This window comes from Ambystoma mexicanum, chromosome 12, assembly GCF_040938575.1.
Source record: "Ambystoma mexicanum isolate Mex_15411 chromosome 12, UKY_AmexF1_1, whole genome shotgun sequence".
In the NCBI taxonomy this organism is placed as follows: domain Eukaryota; kingdom Metazoa; phylum Chordata; class Amphibia; order Caudata; family Ambystomatidae; genus Ambystoma; species Ambystoma mexicanum.
Window position 1 is genome coordinate 70,876,749 of NC_090936.1, and position 16,231 is coordinate 70,892,979.

General features: G+C 44.8%; 1 protein-coding gene across 1 annotated transcript in view; it reads left to right on the plus strand.

The window, feature by feature from the left end:
- The window catches only part of ADAMTS20 (ADAM metallopeptidase with thrombospondin type 1 motif 20), a 779,002-nt gene that overhangs the window by 389,084 nt on the left and 373,687 nt on the right, over positions 1–16,231 (plus strand). The window contains exon 16 of the mRNA XM_069628019.1: positions 12,297–12,392. Coding sequence (XP_069484120.1) covers positions 12,297–12,392 — 96 coding nt within the window. The remainder of the gene's footprint in view (positions 1–12,296; positions 12,393–16,231) is intronic.

Consider the following 16,231-nt stretch of genomic DNA (forward strand, 5'->3'; position numbering starts at 1 on the left):
ACAAGGAATGGCGACACAGAAGACTTGGTCGACAGGCATGACCGGAGCATTGAGCAATTGAAACTGGAGGTCAGCAAGGTCCATAACAAATGCAAGAACCTGGAGTCGCGTTCGCAAAGTAACAATATTCGCATAATTGGGATACCCAAGTCGGCTTGCAAGGGTCCCATGGAAACATTAGTTGAAAATGTATTTAAAACTTTGTTCGACCACATGAAATGCTCCCCGCAATTCTTTGTCAAGTGCGCACATCGCATACTGACTCCTGTCCTTAAGCCAGGGGCCCCTCCATGCACTACATTGGCAAGATTGCTCAATTACCGAGACAGGTATGTAATTATCCGGTTTGCCAGGGAGAAAGACACACTTGGGTATGAGGCTTCAGAAATCCATATTTACCCAGACTTCTCTGCTAATGTGCAAGCCCTCTGGAAATCATACGACCGTGTGAAGAAACTATTGCGAATCAGACAGGTTCTGTATGCATTAATGTTTCCTGCCAAACTACGGATCCAACATGGGGTCCGCACACATTCCTTTTGAGAACTTAACTGAGGCTACGGCATATATAGAGGTGACGATCCCTATACCCCTGCCACAGCGAGACCCTGACTGCACCACAGCCCACGCAACAACGAATTGGATAATATGGACAATGCCAAAATCGACCAGAACTTTCCTAACTCAAGAATGTTCATAGATATACAATACTGATGTATTTGGGCCCGGCTGCAGGCACTGCAACCAGCTGCACGATAGCAGTCCCTGTTCACAGCGCACCCCAGGAAATTCCCACCATTTATTTTGGGCTACATCGTTAAGTTGGGTGTGATGATGAGGGTGGAGGGGTGGATGTCCATTGTGTTGAGGTTAATGATGTACATTTACACCAATGGTTATTGGCGTTGAAATTGTTGTATTTGTATTTAAATGTTCTTTTAAAAAAAGTGCAGACTGCTTCCCTAGTACACATCGACACAAAATTCCTGTTTTTCATGTGAGCGAGATATATTCATTTAGCACAGCAAACAGGACACTATAGGTGACAAGATCTCCTTCCTGACACGGAACGTCCGGGGCCTGAACAACCCTATTGAAGCAAGGAAAATATTAGCATACCTTAATCACCACGGTCCAAAGGTGGTAATGCTGCAGGAAACTCATTCCCAGGGGACACTAAACGAGAGATTTGCACCCATCTGCGGGAACCAGCGGGGCTACACCGACTACTCATCCCAGTCCAGGGGAGTGAATACTCCGATTCACTGCTCACTTCCCTTCCAGGAAAACAAACGCTGCATAGACTCCCAGGGAAGATATGTGATTCTATGGGGCAAGCTATCAGGTACAATATAGCATTAGTCAATACATATGGCCATAACGTAGACGACCCTGAATTTTATGGGCAAGTAATGGAAATCCAAATCGGGGGCCCCCACTCTCGGATTATATGGTTAGGCACTTTAACACAATCCTGGACTGTGCAGTGACCATTCGAGAGATACCCAACGGGATCTGACAAATGCCAGCTGCATGATAAAGCAAATCATGCAGCAAACAGACTTGGTTGATACATGGAGGGTCCACTACCCTGACCTGCGTGAATACACCTACTATTCATTGGTGCATGACGCACAGTCCGGGATTGATTACTGGTTGGTCCCGGCAGCAATGATGGTTTTACAGGATTGTAGGATACATCCCAGAACCATTTCTGATCATGCATTGGTTTCACCAACTATAGCATGGGACTGCCCTGGTGCACCCCAACCACCTTGGAGAATGCCTCCTTCGTGTCTGCTAGATTCAATGTTTCTGATGACATTACGGGACGGTGTCGTCAACTTCTTCCAGAGAAACGAGGAATCTGTTCCCCAGTATTCTACGGTCTGGGAAACATTAAAGGTATGGCTGAGTGGTGAGGCGATTTCAGTTTCCTTTGAATGGCAAAGAGACTTTGGCACAGAAGGCCCAGATGTTGAAGTTTTGAACTGCATCTTCATGCTAAAGGAGCCAAAGAGTGTGCTAAGCTTGAGTGTGCCGCCTTGTCCTGTGCTGAAAACGTGGGGAAGGGAAGGCAATGGCTTGAATATCCTGTCAGTACTCACCAGGGCAGATATGGAAGTCACTTGATTGGGTACTGTTGTGCAGTATAACCAACACCAAAAGAGGTCCCAGTCTCCTCACAAGAGGGTGATCTTCCCAATGATACGCCCCTCTAGCCAAATAAACACGAGTGATAGAGGGGTAAATCACTTGAAAGAGCAGGAGCGCCAAGATGTCGCCAGTGCAGAGTCGGTACTACATTAAAGTAAGGATACCATGAACCCATGAGCCCACTACAAGACTAGAGAACTTATTGGACACTGAACTCGAAAAGTTAGGGTTGTGTTTCCTGTGTCTTCAGCCTTGGGTCTTCCTCTAGGAAATGCAAGGAGGTGGTTATCAAGCATGCAACAAACACTTCAATGATAGGGAAATAAGATAAACCTAATCCTTACAGAATAAACGACTTTATCCATCCAAGGAAAGGGACAGCACTAGTAAGAACCAAGTTCTAAGAACAAAAGAGGGAGAGGAAGGGTTAGTAGGCAATTAAGACCAGGCGGCACGAGCGACGCACTAGAGACGGGTTGATGCACAGTTGAGTGTTTACAGTGTTTACAGCAGAGCGTCCAAAGTCCTGTGCATGTAGGTAGCCGTACACAATGTTTCCCGAGGTATGGAGAAGAAGTGGATTCCCAGGAGAGGCAAAGTGCAATAGGTGCGGAAGACAAGCAAAGACAATTTCAGCAGGCAAGTTCAGTCCGGGGGACAGGCTGGAGTCACGATTCGTGCGGGCGGTAACCAAAACAGTTCGACAAGCAGGTTCAGGCCGAGGGATAGGCTGGAGTCAGGGTACATGCAGACGGTAACCAAAGCAGTATCAGTACAAGGGACAGGCTGGGGTCATAACAGATAGGCATTCATGAACACACGATCAATGGATTCCGTAACAACGGGCAAAGACTAATGAACAATACAGCCTCAATATGTACTCACGATAATCAGAAGCACTGAACTGGTGGCGGGCAATACCTTTATGTGGGTCTGGTGGTGGCGGCGCCTGCAGTGCCAAACAGGACGCCGAGTTACGTGACTGCCCCGAGCCACCGAACGTGCAAATGTGGAACGCAGCGCAGCCGGGCCTCGTAAGTGTGTAGTAATACGTGACGATGGCAACCTCCATGGCAACATCCAGCGTTGATAGCAGGGAGAAGAGAGAGAATGGGAAACACGAGGCACACGCCTCTGAGGGAGAACTGTATGCCGAGAATGGGCAACGGTCAATGGAGCCATATCCATATTTCTTGAACACTTTCCTTTTGCATAACATTGTTTCCCACACTCTTCGTATTTAGAAGTAAGGATTGGCAATAGGTTTATTAGTATGGGCCCTTTTATTTTGACAGACTCGACTAGGACTGTGTTATTATTATTTGATGGTTGTAGCTTGCTCTCATCTTTAGATTTAGGATTAGATAGGCATTTTTCAATCCCAATTGAAGTTCAATAAACACGCTTGAACTATGATCACTAATGTCTTTCTTACTGCTTGATACCATGCCTTTCTTACGTTGTTTACCTTAGTCTTATGACGTTGTTGCCACTTTTGGCAACTGTATTTCATTGCACAAAGTACATTACTGTACTGCGCACTGGTGCTCTTGCGTTTCCAGGCCCTACACATCCCTTAAGGATTTTTCGGTAACAGGACAATGTGCCTCGGAGTACACTGCTGGTGGCGGAATCTTTTTGTGTATTTCTATTAACTTTTACTGAGCCATGCCACGCTTACCGCTTTTGGCTCATGACTTTGGCTCATGACTGTGGCTAGTATCTGCCATGACCGTGCCACGAGGTCTTTTGTCTTTTCATTTGACCATTTTGTCCTTTGGCCTTCCCCTTGCTCTTTGTGACCCGCGGAGTCCTTATTTGGGCATGTATTCACCTGCATGTCACATGTATGGGTGCCCAGGAAGTGGGTTGGGACTGTCTGGTCCCAATCTACACTACTGGTGCCAGGATGTCTGGTGTGCACAAGAGCATGAGAGCTGCAGTGGTGCCTGATTGGACCACTGCTAGCAGGCATGAAGGGGGCAGAACTCCTCATTGGCCAGCTGGGGTGCAAGCACTCACTGGACTTTAGGATATGACGAGGGGCTCTGAATGCAGACCCGCAGATCATCCTGGGGTCCGGATCGACCTCTACACGGAGCCAAGTATCCTGAGATGCGAAGCAGATCCAAAGACTGTCCGGAACCATGCAGAGAAGGTTTAGCACCATGAGCATGCTGTTGTCCCGGTAGAGCTCGGCTTTGCACTCGATCTCTGAAGACCTGTAAAGGTGATTCAATCCTTTTGAGTGGTGGGACCAATCACTTTCAATGTCTCCTTAGTGCCCTGCAAACAAGCCTTCTCTTAATGGTCCCTGGGCCCTCCAGTGGACTGACCATTGTGTCTCTTGGCACCCTTGCTGGAGCTTTGCTACATGGAGTTTCGGCTTGAGCTTGGGAAGAACCCTAGTTTGCACTGTAAGGGACCCTCTTGTCAATTCACATTGTCCCTACTGCTTTGGGCCACGAGAGAGCAGCATCCATCAGTTTGCAAGACTTGGCTGCTCCTGCGTCACTGTGCAACAATGGCGGTCACTGCTGGGGACTTTACACACCTTTCTTCAAGTGTCCCAAGAGCAGCTGCATCAGTGTTTTCATTGTCCTGCATTCATGACTAGAGATACAGCTCCAGATGTAAATCGGATCCACACCCGCACTGCCTGTGCACTTTGAAGCGTAACCAAGGAGGCGATTTCGTAGTGCAGATGACCTTCTTAAAACCAGCAAAGTATGAGGCCTGAATGAGCTAAGGGCGGTGAGTAATCATACTGCTTGCTGGGGTCCCCTAGTTCATCCATACCATTTTTATGCACACAGGATCCCTTGTGGTGCTAGTCTTGACTTGGGTGGCTCTTGCTTCCTATATTCATCCGTAAGTTGGGGACAGCTTTGTTCTCCATAGCAGACCAGCCTCTGACACTTGGAACAGAATTCCTCACACTCCAGTGTCCTCTTCTAACTTTTCCTTCCCATTGAAGTTTGTCCCTTGTGAGCTTTATGCATCGACGAGCGCCTTTATGAACGAACATAGCGTTGAGCACAAGGCTCCAATATTGGTAGGGTTGGACTTCTTAAGTTAGAGATCCATCCATTTCTGGAGTTGGCCATTGTGTTAAAAGTTTGTGTGCAGTCCCTCCTTACAGGTTTTGACTGTACATATATTTTACCTAGTGTGTGTTTAAGTAGTAGTATTACTGTGTTCCTCATTATTCACCTGGTTTGTTTGAGGCCTAATAAATTGCATATTTTTGATATACTACTGTCTAAGTATAATTCTTGTGTCCTACTGTGTGTGCTTATCCAAGACCTCAGATCACCCGCACTACTCCTGAGAATTAGCATTGACTGCTCTCCAAGCTACCTTGAATTATCCTGGCTAACTTTGCAGAAGTGTTCTGTTTCAAGTTGTCTCCTGAAAATATTTGCAACCAAAATTGATCATTTTGTATATTCGGAATATTGCTAACACAACTAGGGTAACCCCTAACATATACCCCATTTAATCTAATGCAAGAGGTAATCAGGTTCTAGTGGTCTCAATATTCATATGACAAACGCGGCATTATCTGTCCTCATAAGGGACATTAGTCCATGCACCCCTTCGTTCATAATTTGGAAGTTGGTCGAAATGCAATCTCATTAGAATTCGTCTCACTTTAGAATTCTGAATTTGATAAAAACATCTAAACGGTACTCTAATGGTGAAACCTTGTTTATATAATCATTAAAAGAACCCTTACCATTTAGATGTTCAATATTTTAATGCAATCCCATATTTCAGATTGCTTTTTGACTTACTTAGTATCCAGTCCTACATTTGGCAGAGACTGAGTAACAAAGCCAATGTCAGAATGAAAACTTCCTTATATCTTGCATCCAGCAAGACGTTGCCATATTAGTATTCTCTGGGGAAGGGATTAAGTCTGATTCAAAGTAAATTGATTCTTGGCATCTACTTTGTTCCATCATATGGAAATAATAGAGGCTACAGCAGATTTTGCATCAGGTGAGTAGGGTGGTGAAGCCCAACTCGAGGCACATAGCTTCAACAGGATTGGATGGTAACAACCCCAATATACATTGCCATAGTTTCCCCCTAAACCCTAAAAGTTTTTCAACCAATTCATTTCCCCATCTGTGACAATGTCCAGGCCATATAGGGTACTTGGAATTATTTTTTATTTTTTTTTAGCACAACATAAATGGTTCTTTAAGAGAAAAGATTAATATAGACTGTGCTGTCACATGATTCAAAGAGAACGGGTAGAAACAATGTCCTGGCTATCTCTAATAGAAGAACACTCTGACCCTAACAGGAATGCCTTTCCCTAGGTTGTAGGTGGTGCGCCACCTATCTAACAGGGATAGTTGGAGAAAAAACTGTCCCTCATCACTACCAATTGAATTAGTTGTGTCAAACTTTATTAGATGTAAAAAAAAAACAGAGAACAACCCACCGGCTATTATACAAACAGGACTGGTTATTAGATCCTGTCGGAATAACTGATTGACTTGTGAAAATGTATAACCTTGGGATTTTTGTGATTAATTTATTCACCCACAGGAATCAAATGTACCAAACAAGATTGGTTGTGCTCAAAGTAAATATATAAAAGAAATGCCATATAATTGGGACACCTTAAACGGCTCATTACACGTGAGTTTAGATCAGCTTTTTATACCATATCCCTCCTTATTGCCTAGGATATCACAATAGTCGTGAAGCCCCTCATGACCAGTTGGTCGACCGGGTTCAATGGCGTATAAGGTTTATGCCATCTTCTTCCGGGCCGTGAGTTTATTTATGGTGATTCAGATTTCAGCATGTATCTGTGTTTGACAGTATAGGCGAGCACCTCCGTCCCCTGATTCTAATTCGTGATCGGTGTGGGGCGGGGAACAGCGTCGTTACAGGCGTTACAGCTTCTGATTCTGTCGCTAGGCACCTCATAATTCTTGCCGTGACACAAAGGTACGTGTTCATCAGCCGCTGTTAGCTCAATCCACTGGAAAATCGCTTCCCCACAGGGATAAAAGGTGCAGCACGAGACCACAGTACGATCTAGGCAGATCGCACGACGAGAGAGCTAACTCAGCACGGTAGTTCAAGAGGACGAGAAAGATGGCGTGAACCGAGAGGATGACAAGGAGAGAAGCAACCTTGCCCTTTCTGAGCAAGGCCCGTGAGACCTCAGCGGAAGGAATCGTAACACCACGAACAATCATTCAAGTGTGTTGCGGCAGATGTCAACGGTACACTGAGGGTGCCTACCCTGATAAGCAGTACCGAGGGAGAAGCCTGCTACTGTGGTACCGGTCTTGACTGCAGATACAAAGAAAGCCAAGCGGTTCATCACAGCCGGTGAGTTGAGGGGAGAACCGATAAGAAACCGAACTTTGTTGAATGAAAGTTGCAAAGTGGCACATAGAGGAAAGTTCAAAGAACTGTTATTTGTTAAGCGAAGACTAGCTGCTGAGGGGAGCGGTACCACCTGGGTGCTAACTCGAGAGACTCTGGTTGATCCCGTGTTGATTGAAACTACCGATACCAGAAGGCCATAGGAGAGCCACCAAGGAAGGTCAAAGTGGTCAATCAAGGGTCTAGAAAAATACCCATACACTCGAAAGTCTTTGACCGTCAAACCTTTGAGAACGCAAGGGAAGTGAGTCCCTCATCAAGAAAGTAAAAGGAAAAGGGAAGCGGCAACTGTGAACCCGATAGAGGGATGCCAATAAAGATGTGAATGCCAAGGAGAAAAAAATCTTTGCAAAAGCCGTAATGAACCGGACGGAGGGAGGCACACGTTTGAAAAGGGTCTGAGCCCAGAAGAGGGAAATCCAAGGGTGAGAACCCAGCACCCATCGAGTTTTTGAAAAGGAACTTTGAGTTGGTTATTTGTTTGCATCAGTTCCTCGAAGGCAAGAGACTTTTGAGGAGAAAAGAGACTTGGCCATCAACAGTCTTGATACCTGAAAAAGGAACTGTTGTCTCATTTTGAGAAAGCTCGAGCGTGTGCTCTGCTCAGAAGTCCCACCTTGTCCCGTGCTCAAAATGCGGGGAAGGGAGACCCCCGGATACACATCATGACTTATCATTTATGAACACTTCTTTCTTTCTTGCGAACCTTATCCCACAGTCTTTTTGTATTAGTTGTAAGGATTGGCAATAGGTTTTTTTAGTATAGGCCCTTTTTATTTGAAAAGACACCACTAGGACTGCCTTATTATTATTTGATGGTCGCAGCTTGCTCCCATTTTAGAATAAGGTTTAGATTAGGTGTTTTTCCAACCTGCATAATCAGTTTGATAAACACCCCTGTGATCACTAGTGTCTGACTATTCTTGATACCATGCCCTCCTTACAATGGGCAGTGTAATGAGGACACTTCCTCAAATACAGATATTCGGCATAAGCAAGCTGGCAGTATCAATAGCAGTAGCAAGCTCAGTTCATATCAAAGGGTCCCTACCCCGGGTGAACCCTGCAGTCACAGAGCCACTCTGCCAGCCAAATCACTGTTAGTACCTACAGAACCAAACGTGGATGAGGCTTGTAAATTGCACAAGCAAGGCAGCCCCCTCCCCTGGCAAAGGCGATACCAACCACCACCACCAACTCACCACCAGGGGGACTGCCCGTATGACAGCCCGGGGCCAGTAGCAAGGGTTGTGGGGTTCTCTGGTCCCTCTATAGTCTCTATCCACATTTACGCTTTTAACTGCTCACGGAATACAACAACACGAATCTAGACACACAGATCCAGAGAGCGAGGAAAGAGCAGTGTCCTCGCAGGGTCCTCACGTCAGGTCTGCGTCAGGCCAACTAACGCGTCAAGCTGCACCACTGCAATGCAATGCACAGGCAGCTTCCGACAAGTTCCTCCAACCTCAGCTTGTTTTTACGGTCTCCATCATGGTGCTACTCCATGTCCGACCCACAACCTAGTCATGGCACACTTTATACGCCTTTTCTCGTGATAGTATTCTGACCTTGATTCAGCTGCGTTGTTGTGTTCCCCTATCCATGTCTTGTCCCCGTCATAAAATCCTTGGTTTCTCCATCATGCTGTTTGCCATTCTGTTGTCCTGCCTTGCAGGTCAGCATGCTGTCAGGGTAGTCTGTGTGTGTGGGTGTATATTGGTAAGCACCCCAACCTGGGATCTGGATGAGGATTGTAAAGGTACAGGGGGAAGCAATCCAGACTAGGGGGATGGCAAAAATGGGGTGGCATGCATCCAGATGGAAAGAGGCAATGCAGCTTCATTGTGAACGCCTATCACATTGAAGTGAGGATGTGATTAACTGACCTTTTACTACAGTCACTCAAAGAGCCTGAAGTTGAGAGGAATGTTTAAACCTCACCTGCCTCTATCTGCATATAAACCCTTTTATGTTTTTGGGCTGGATCTCTTGCCCCACCTGCCTTCTGTCATTTCCTCAATGTTATGAAGCAGCCTGTTGACAGTAATCAACACTATACATTTATAAAAAAACAAAAATAAAATACAATAAAATAAAAACAGTAATCTATATATAAAAACACAAATATATATATATATATATATTTATTTTATTTAAATTTGTATTGCACACTAAACCCTTAGGCATCAAGACACAGCTTGCAAGGGAAAATAACAGAGCATTAAAGGACAGGTTGTGGATCAGTGTTACAGAGAAACACAAGGTTTGTTTGCTTGAGGAGGAGGAAGTCAGGGTGTCCTACGTGAAGAGCCAAGTTTTCAAGTGCTTTTGGAAGATCCAATGAGATTGTTCAGCTCTCAGGGGGGGGGGGGGTGTTCCACAGTTTTACGGCAATGACTGGTAAGCTTGATCTGGCCACTCTTGATAGTTGGAATTTAGGGAGGATAAGCCTGTTAGCATATGCAGTTCTGGTCAGTCTTGTGGACAGGGCTCTTGTACATTTCTGTTCAAGATGTTGGCGGCCATTTCAGAGAGGCACCAGTGGGTGATAGAAAGAGTTTTGAAAAAGATTATTTCTCAATTCAAAAGCCAGTGGGCATTTCTTCTTGCAGTGGTGATGTGGTCTCGTTTGTGAATGTTTAGTGCTGAATCGAGAGCATTGTTTTGAATCACTTGTAATTTGTGAATGTTCTGCTTGGCAGTACCAACTAATAGGGCATTGCAGTAGTCCAGTCTTGTACCTACGATGGCATGGGAAATAGTAAAGCAACTGTCAGACGATAAGAAGGGCCTACAGGCATTAATGAGTTTGGTGGTTTGGGCCGCCGATGAGGCAATCGCATTAACTTGACGTGTGACAGAAAGGGAGGCGTCAAGGTAGACTCCCAGAGTTTTTACTAACTGAAGACTGGGATATTGATACCATCAATGGTGAAAGAGGCATATTGCTGGCCAGGGTTGGTGATCATAGTGGGTAGGCCAACAATGAGTAACTCTGTGTTATCATTGTTCAGACAGAGAAGTCCACAATTGGATGATTTGATAGATGGACTTTTGCATTGATTAATGAAGGTTCGGTATTGTTTAGGGTCACCTAGGAAGCGTTCAGGAGGAGCTAGAGGGAACTGGGTGGTAAGCATGATCAGGTTTGGTTCCTGCTGTGGAGGTGGAAACCCTGAACCTGATGCTGTAGCTCCAGCACCAGCCATCTGTGACACTGGTGTGGTAACCAAAGACTGAATGGCGTCCATGCGTTGGCGCAGTGCTTCTTGTGCATTGGTCAAGTCGGTACGTAAATCTGTGACCATTTGCACGATTTGATTCAAAGCATCACTGGCCTCTGTGGACATTTTTAAGGCTGCTAATTCTGTTACTCACCACTCCGAATAGGCCGAAGATGCAGAGAAAATGACCTTGGAGATGTTGGTGGTATAAGATTCCGAATTCAGCCTTCCATCCCAGCTCCCCTGAGTACAAGACTCAGGCTTCCTCAAAGAGGGGCTCTTTTCCACAATGTACCTCTCTGCTGTTTCAGTTAGAACAGACAGAGATGTCAATTGAATAAAAGAGCGGGGAGAACACACACCGCCAATACCAATGCTGCAAAAGAATTCCAAGATATTAGACAGTGTTGATATTATACAAGTGATTAGAACAGTTGAAATGATTGGACAACTACCTATATAGATATTGGAGTGGAGTTGAGTTTCCCCGGCATGATCTACAAAGAATAACACAAATGAGTGGAATTGAACTAAATCAGTATCGGTTCCCACTATAGCTATAGAATTGATAACAACTGACCTGAATAAAGATAAATGGAGTAAGAGGAGTCCAGGATTCTGAAGACAACGACAGGACAAAATAACAAACAGGGAAGTTAGTACAGGTAAGTAACCCCGAACGGCACGAGGGACGCACTAGTGCCGGGTTGGTGCAGTTCAGGAGGGCGTTCATATGCACTTAAGAGCAATCACACAGGAAAGTCACTCAATGTCCCAGAATCCAACAGAAGACAATATCCATGGAAGACAATAGGTATGTACCTGAGTACACGAGTATAGTTGAGTAGCTGTTGAGATGATCCGGATAGTAGACAGCAAATTGAAGTGCAGAGCGGCAACCAGGAAGAACCGCCACAGAAGAGAGCCGTATCCAGTAGCGTTCCGAGTCCAACAACCAGACGAGCACGACAGGAATAAAGGAGGAGACGAGGGAATCCAAAAGTCAGGCAAAAGGTCAAAACCAGGAGTTCAGATAAGGATTTGTGTAGGGAGACACGAAGAGGAAACGGACGAAACCGCGTGTAGCTGGCAACGCTAATTAGCAGCAACGAGCCCCTTGGAAGACGGTGGTTTTATAGTCGTAAGAGGGGCGTGGCTTGCTGTACGTCTTCCACGTAGAAGACGTGTCAGGTGACCTGGAGTGCGTCGATGTTTGTAGAGACGCCATGATAGCTTGTACCTGGACCATAGAGGAGCCTGTAAAGAAGTTGTATTCTGCAAGGATGCCCGCGGGGAAGCCTGAAGTGTAACAAATGTCCCTGAATGTCATGATATCACCAATATGGCTTAATATTTCAGTTTTTGACTTATTATCATCAATGTCCTTTGGGATATTACAAGGATATATACTAGGACTAAATACTTTATTTAGCAGAGTAATGTCCAATTTCATTATGTTTGTAATAAATTCACAATTATGTTTTTATCTTGCAGGTTATACTGTTGTGGTGAAAATTCCAGTAGGAGCAACGAACATTGATATACGTCAGCACAGCTATTCGGGAAAAGCCGAAGACGACAACTACCTGGGTAAAGGCTTCTCATTAAGAGCAGATGACGATGTTGCCTGGTTCTCATTTGCTTTAAAAAGGGGTCAGCCTCGCAAGTATGGTTTTACAAAGACCTTTGATCGAACTCAAGATTATGATTCGTTTCACCTGCCCCCTAATCTCCAAAGGCCTATCGTTCTGTAGCATAACACCTTCTTTGTCAACCTCTTTAACCACCCTAAGTGCATAATCTAAGCACTCACTGATTTCTTCACATATGAACAGAATGAATCCTGAACAAGTCAACCAAATAGATTCCGGTATCCAGTGATTTTACCGAATACATTACAGAGAATGCTTTCTTACCGAAATCATGAAGAACAACAAAAAAAGACTGAAATTTGGTAAAAATGTATGTGGGGGGTGTGATACGGGGAGAAACGGGTGGGGATGTCGTTGGTTTAGGCTTATAGAAAATAGGGGGTTTTGAGGGAACCCCCCAAAACAAAAAAACATTTGGTATTTTTGGGTTCGGTGAAAAAGCATTCTCTATAATGGAATTTGTTAAAATCACATAGATCCAAAGATTCCTATTTCACATTGAGCCTGAAAAGCATCTAACCTCTGTTGTCATGTGAATATCCCAGCTAGAAAAATCACTATTCTCTCTCTAATGACATCTAACATGACCAGTATCAGATGCAAATAGCAGGTCAGGGTAACCGTTCAGTGAACAAAAGAAGAGGACCAGCGTGATATACAAAACCACTCCAGCTACAGAAATACCAGTCAAACAAACCGGAGTAAATTTAGAGAGGTAATTCTAGACAAAGTTCAAAAAAACACTTCTTCCAGATTGGGATAATTTATTTAGTTTAACAAATTGATAATTATTTGAATAGTTTTGGTTAACTTCTCAGGGCATTTTCCTGTTATTTCAAAAACTGCAACATTACCATGAATGCATAGAAGATAACATTGGTCATCTTGGACCTACCTACGAGGAAGTTTGTATGTATTTCTGATCAACCAAGACCCTTTCCATTACAAACATCTGTGGTCTAAAATGATGTGTCTCTGTCGGACCCAGTTTATCATAGGGTTGTGGCTTCTTTAAAACATTTCTATGTTCAAGTAACGTTGCAGTTTGGGCTGGCACTGATGCTACAAGTAAAATGCAAACCCTCTTAGAGGACTTTGATGCACTCTGGGGACCCGCTGGAAATGAGTCAGGCTGTACGTAGATGTGCTTCTGATACAAAAGGAAGTTCCTTTTGCACAAGATATTGCACGTTAACACTCTGAAACCCTTTGATTCTGCTTCATCATCCACTGTGGGTGCCAGGTGGCAATAAACACTGATATTTGCAAAGGGAGAGCTGCTCAGAAAGCCTTGATTCTCTGCCTTCCATTTTTTGGTAAAAAATGATTGTCACCAAACACGTGAGATAATGAAAGAAGCTGCGGTGGATACGCTGCTAGGCATTCCAGTTAGGCCTTTGCATCATCCTCCTCTTGGTGGCCTAAACCCTCCAAGTAGACCTTTCAATGATCAATGTCTTTCCAAGCTTCCAGAACTCCCTCTCTCTCGGTAGAGGGAAGGGTTGTTTTACCTCAGCAGTTTATGCTGTTATTGCTAAACAGCCTCCACAGAAGTCATGTTTATGGTATGCTAAAATGGAGATCCTCCTTTCTGAAAATGGGGCACCAAAAGGTTCAATTTAGCAGTATTGTCCCATCTGGAGCAGTCGATTTCAAACATCACCATCATGGACATTGTCCATAATGGCTACTCCATCTAATTCATTATAACTTGCTTGACAAGACCATCCTTCTGAGGGCCGATACCCATTACAGGGTGGCACTACATGAGATTACTACAGGTTCCCATTGGCCGGAAAACAAGTTTAATCAAGAGACATAAAGATGGCTGTAGTCTGGCCCATCTCTTGCCATAAGAAAGAGACCGCCGATGAAAGGATAGCATGGCAGCAAGCAAGAAAATGGACTCGCGACTTTGTTTTCCATGGCGGCTCCGCCAAGGAAAATAAATAAAAAAGTTCATGCAACACACGAGAATACATTGTATCAAGTTCTCCTTCTTCCAGGAGAAAGAAAACAAACACACACACAGTTAGATAGAGCCAATCAATGATCTTCCACTCTCTCCAGCATTGTGCAAGATGGTATGTTACAATTAAAACACTCAGCAGTAGAAACAAAAGCAATACACACTTCCCTGGCCTTTATGGAGGATTTTGGTATGACGAAAACACACACTGGACTAACCAGAGCATGCAGAGATGAGCAAGCAGCCTCAGACGAGGGGGAAACCACCATTTTAGCACAAGATTCTATAAAATCCAAAATGGCGAGTAAGCCTTGTTTAGCTTTAGACCAGTACCCTGTTAGACCTCCTGACCCGAAGCACATAGCCCAATCGGTGGAAAGCACAACCCACAGTCCACTTATGCAGACTATGAGCCGAAAGCCCAGCATAATGGAGCCGCCACATCCCATTAATAGTGAACCAGCTCAGTCAGCCTTTGAAGAAGTCCGTCTCTGGAAGACCTACCAGCAGAATCCTTCTAGTGCCAGAGAGACCCAAGTCCAGAGTCTTGGTTAAAACAGGATGTCAGTCCTTCGACAAGCTTGGAGGGAATGAGATTCTGGGAGAACCCAACCTGGAAGCTTTCTTGCAAGAGAAGGAAATACATCAGGACAGCAGGCCAGAGGAGAGAAGTAGAGCATGGGAGACTTGGACCGAAGAGGGTCCCGAAAAAGAAGCCAGCACAATGGTGAAGTGCAGCATGGAATATGCATTGGCTAGAGATGAGTTGAGAGAACTGGGTCAATGTAAAGGCACAGTAAGAGTGTTAGAAGAATTATTATCATATATTATTATATAAGAAGGTTTCCAGCTTGACGAGGGAAACAAGGCTTAACATCTTGGAAGTGAGATCTAGAGGAAATAGATTATGGACAGAAGTGCTCCAGCTTAGTGAAAGAAAAAAAGGCACCATTTAGGAACTAAGAGAAACTGAACAAAAAGGCGATCAGATGACAAGAGTGTGTGTCACCCCTTTTGAACACCGTAAGGGCGTCCAGCCAGGGCCATCCCAGTTAAGGGGTGCAACAGTAAAGGATGAAGACCGGCCATTTACCAGCCTCTTAAACTTTGCTTTGCGGTGTCCTACTACTTGTCTGTAAGTACCCTTAATTGCTTCTTCTCAGGTGCACCCTTGCCATGAGCCTCTCATGCTATCTCTTCCTTTCCTTTCTCCTTCTCCTTCTCTCTTCACTCACCTCCATCTCAACTCTCTCCCCATCCCTATCATCTCTTCTCACTCCAGTACACTTTCTATTCACAAAATCTACCCCAACCCTAACTTCCATTATACATCCTCTTCTCGCATCTATTTCTCAGACTCATTGTCACTTTGCTTCTACATCACACTCTCTTTCTATTGCTCATTGGAAGGCACAGTCTGTCTACAATAAAACCACCTTTAGCTCTGGCTTCTTCCTTTCTACTTCTCCTTCTCTTGACCTCATTACCCTCAATGAACCCTCGATCTCTCGCTTTCACTCTGCAACCCTTGCTGCCTTCACGACCCTGCCTACACCTTCACTCACTCTCCCCGTCCCACTGGCAGGGGTGGTGGTGTAGGATTGTTTTCATCCTCCAAAATTCCTATCTCTCCTACTACCCTATTGAAGAGGAAGTGTCAAATATCGCCCCCACTCCAGTTGCCCCCCTCGTAGTGCCGGTGTCAAAATATGTGACGTATGATGAACAGATAAACCAGCAGAGAGCAGCACATGGGCTCTGCCCAGTACCTGTCAGAATAACAGCACCTATTAAAGTACCGACACCTA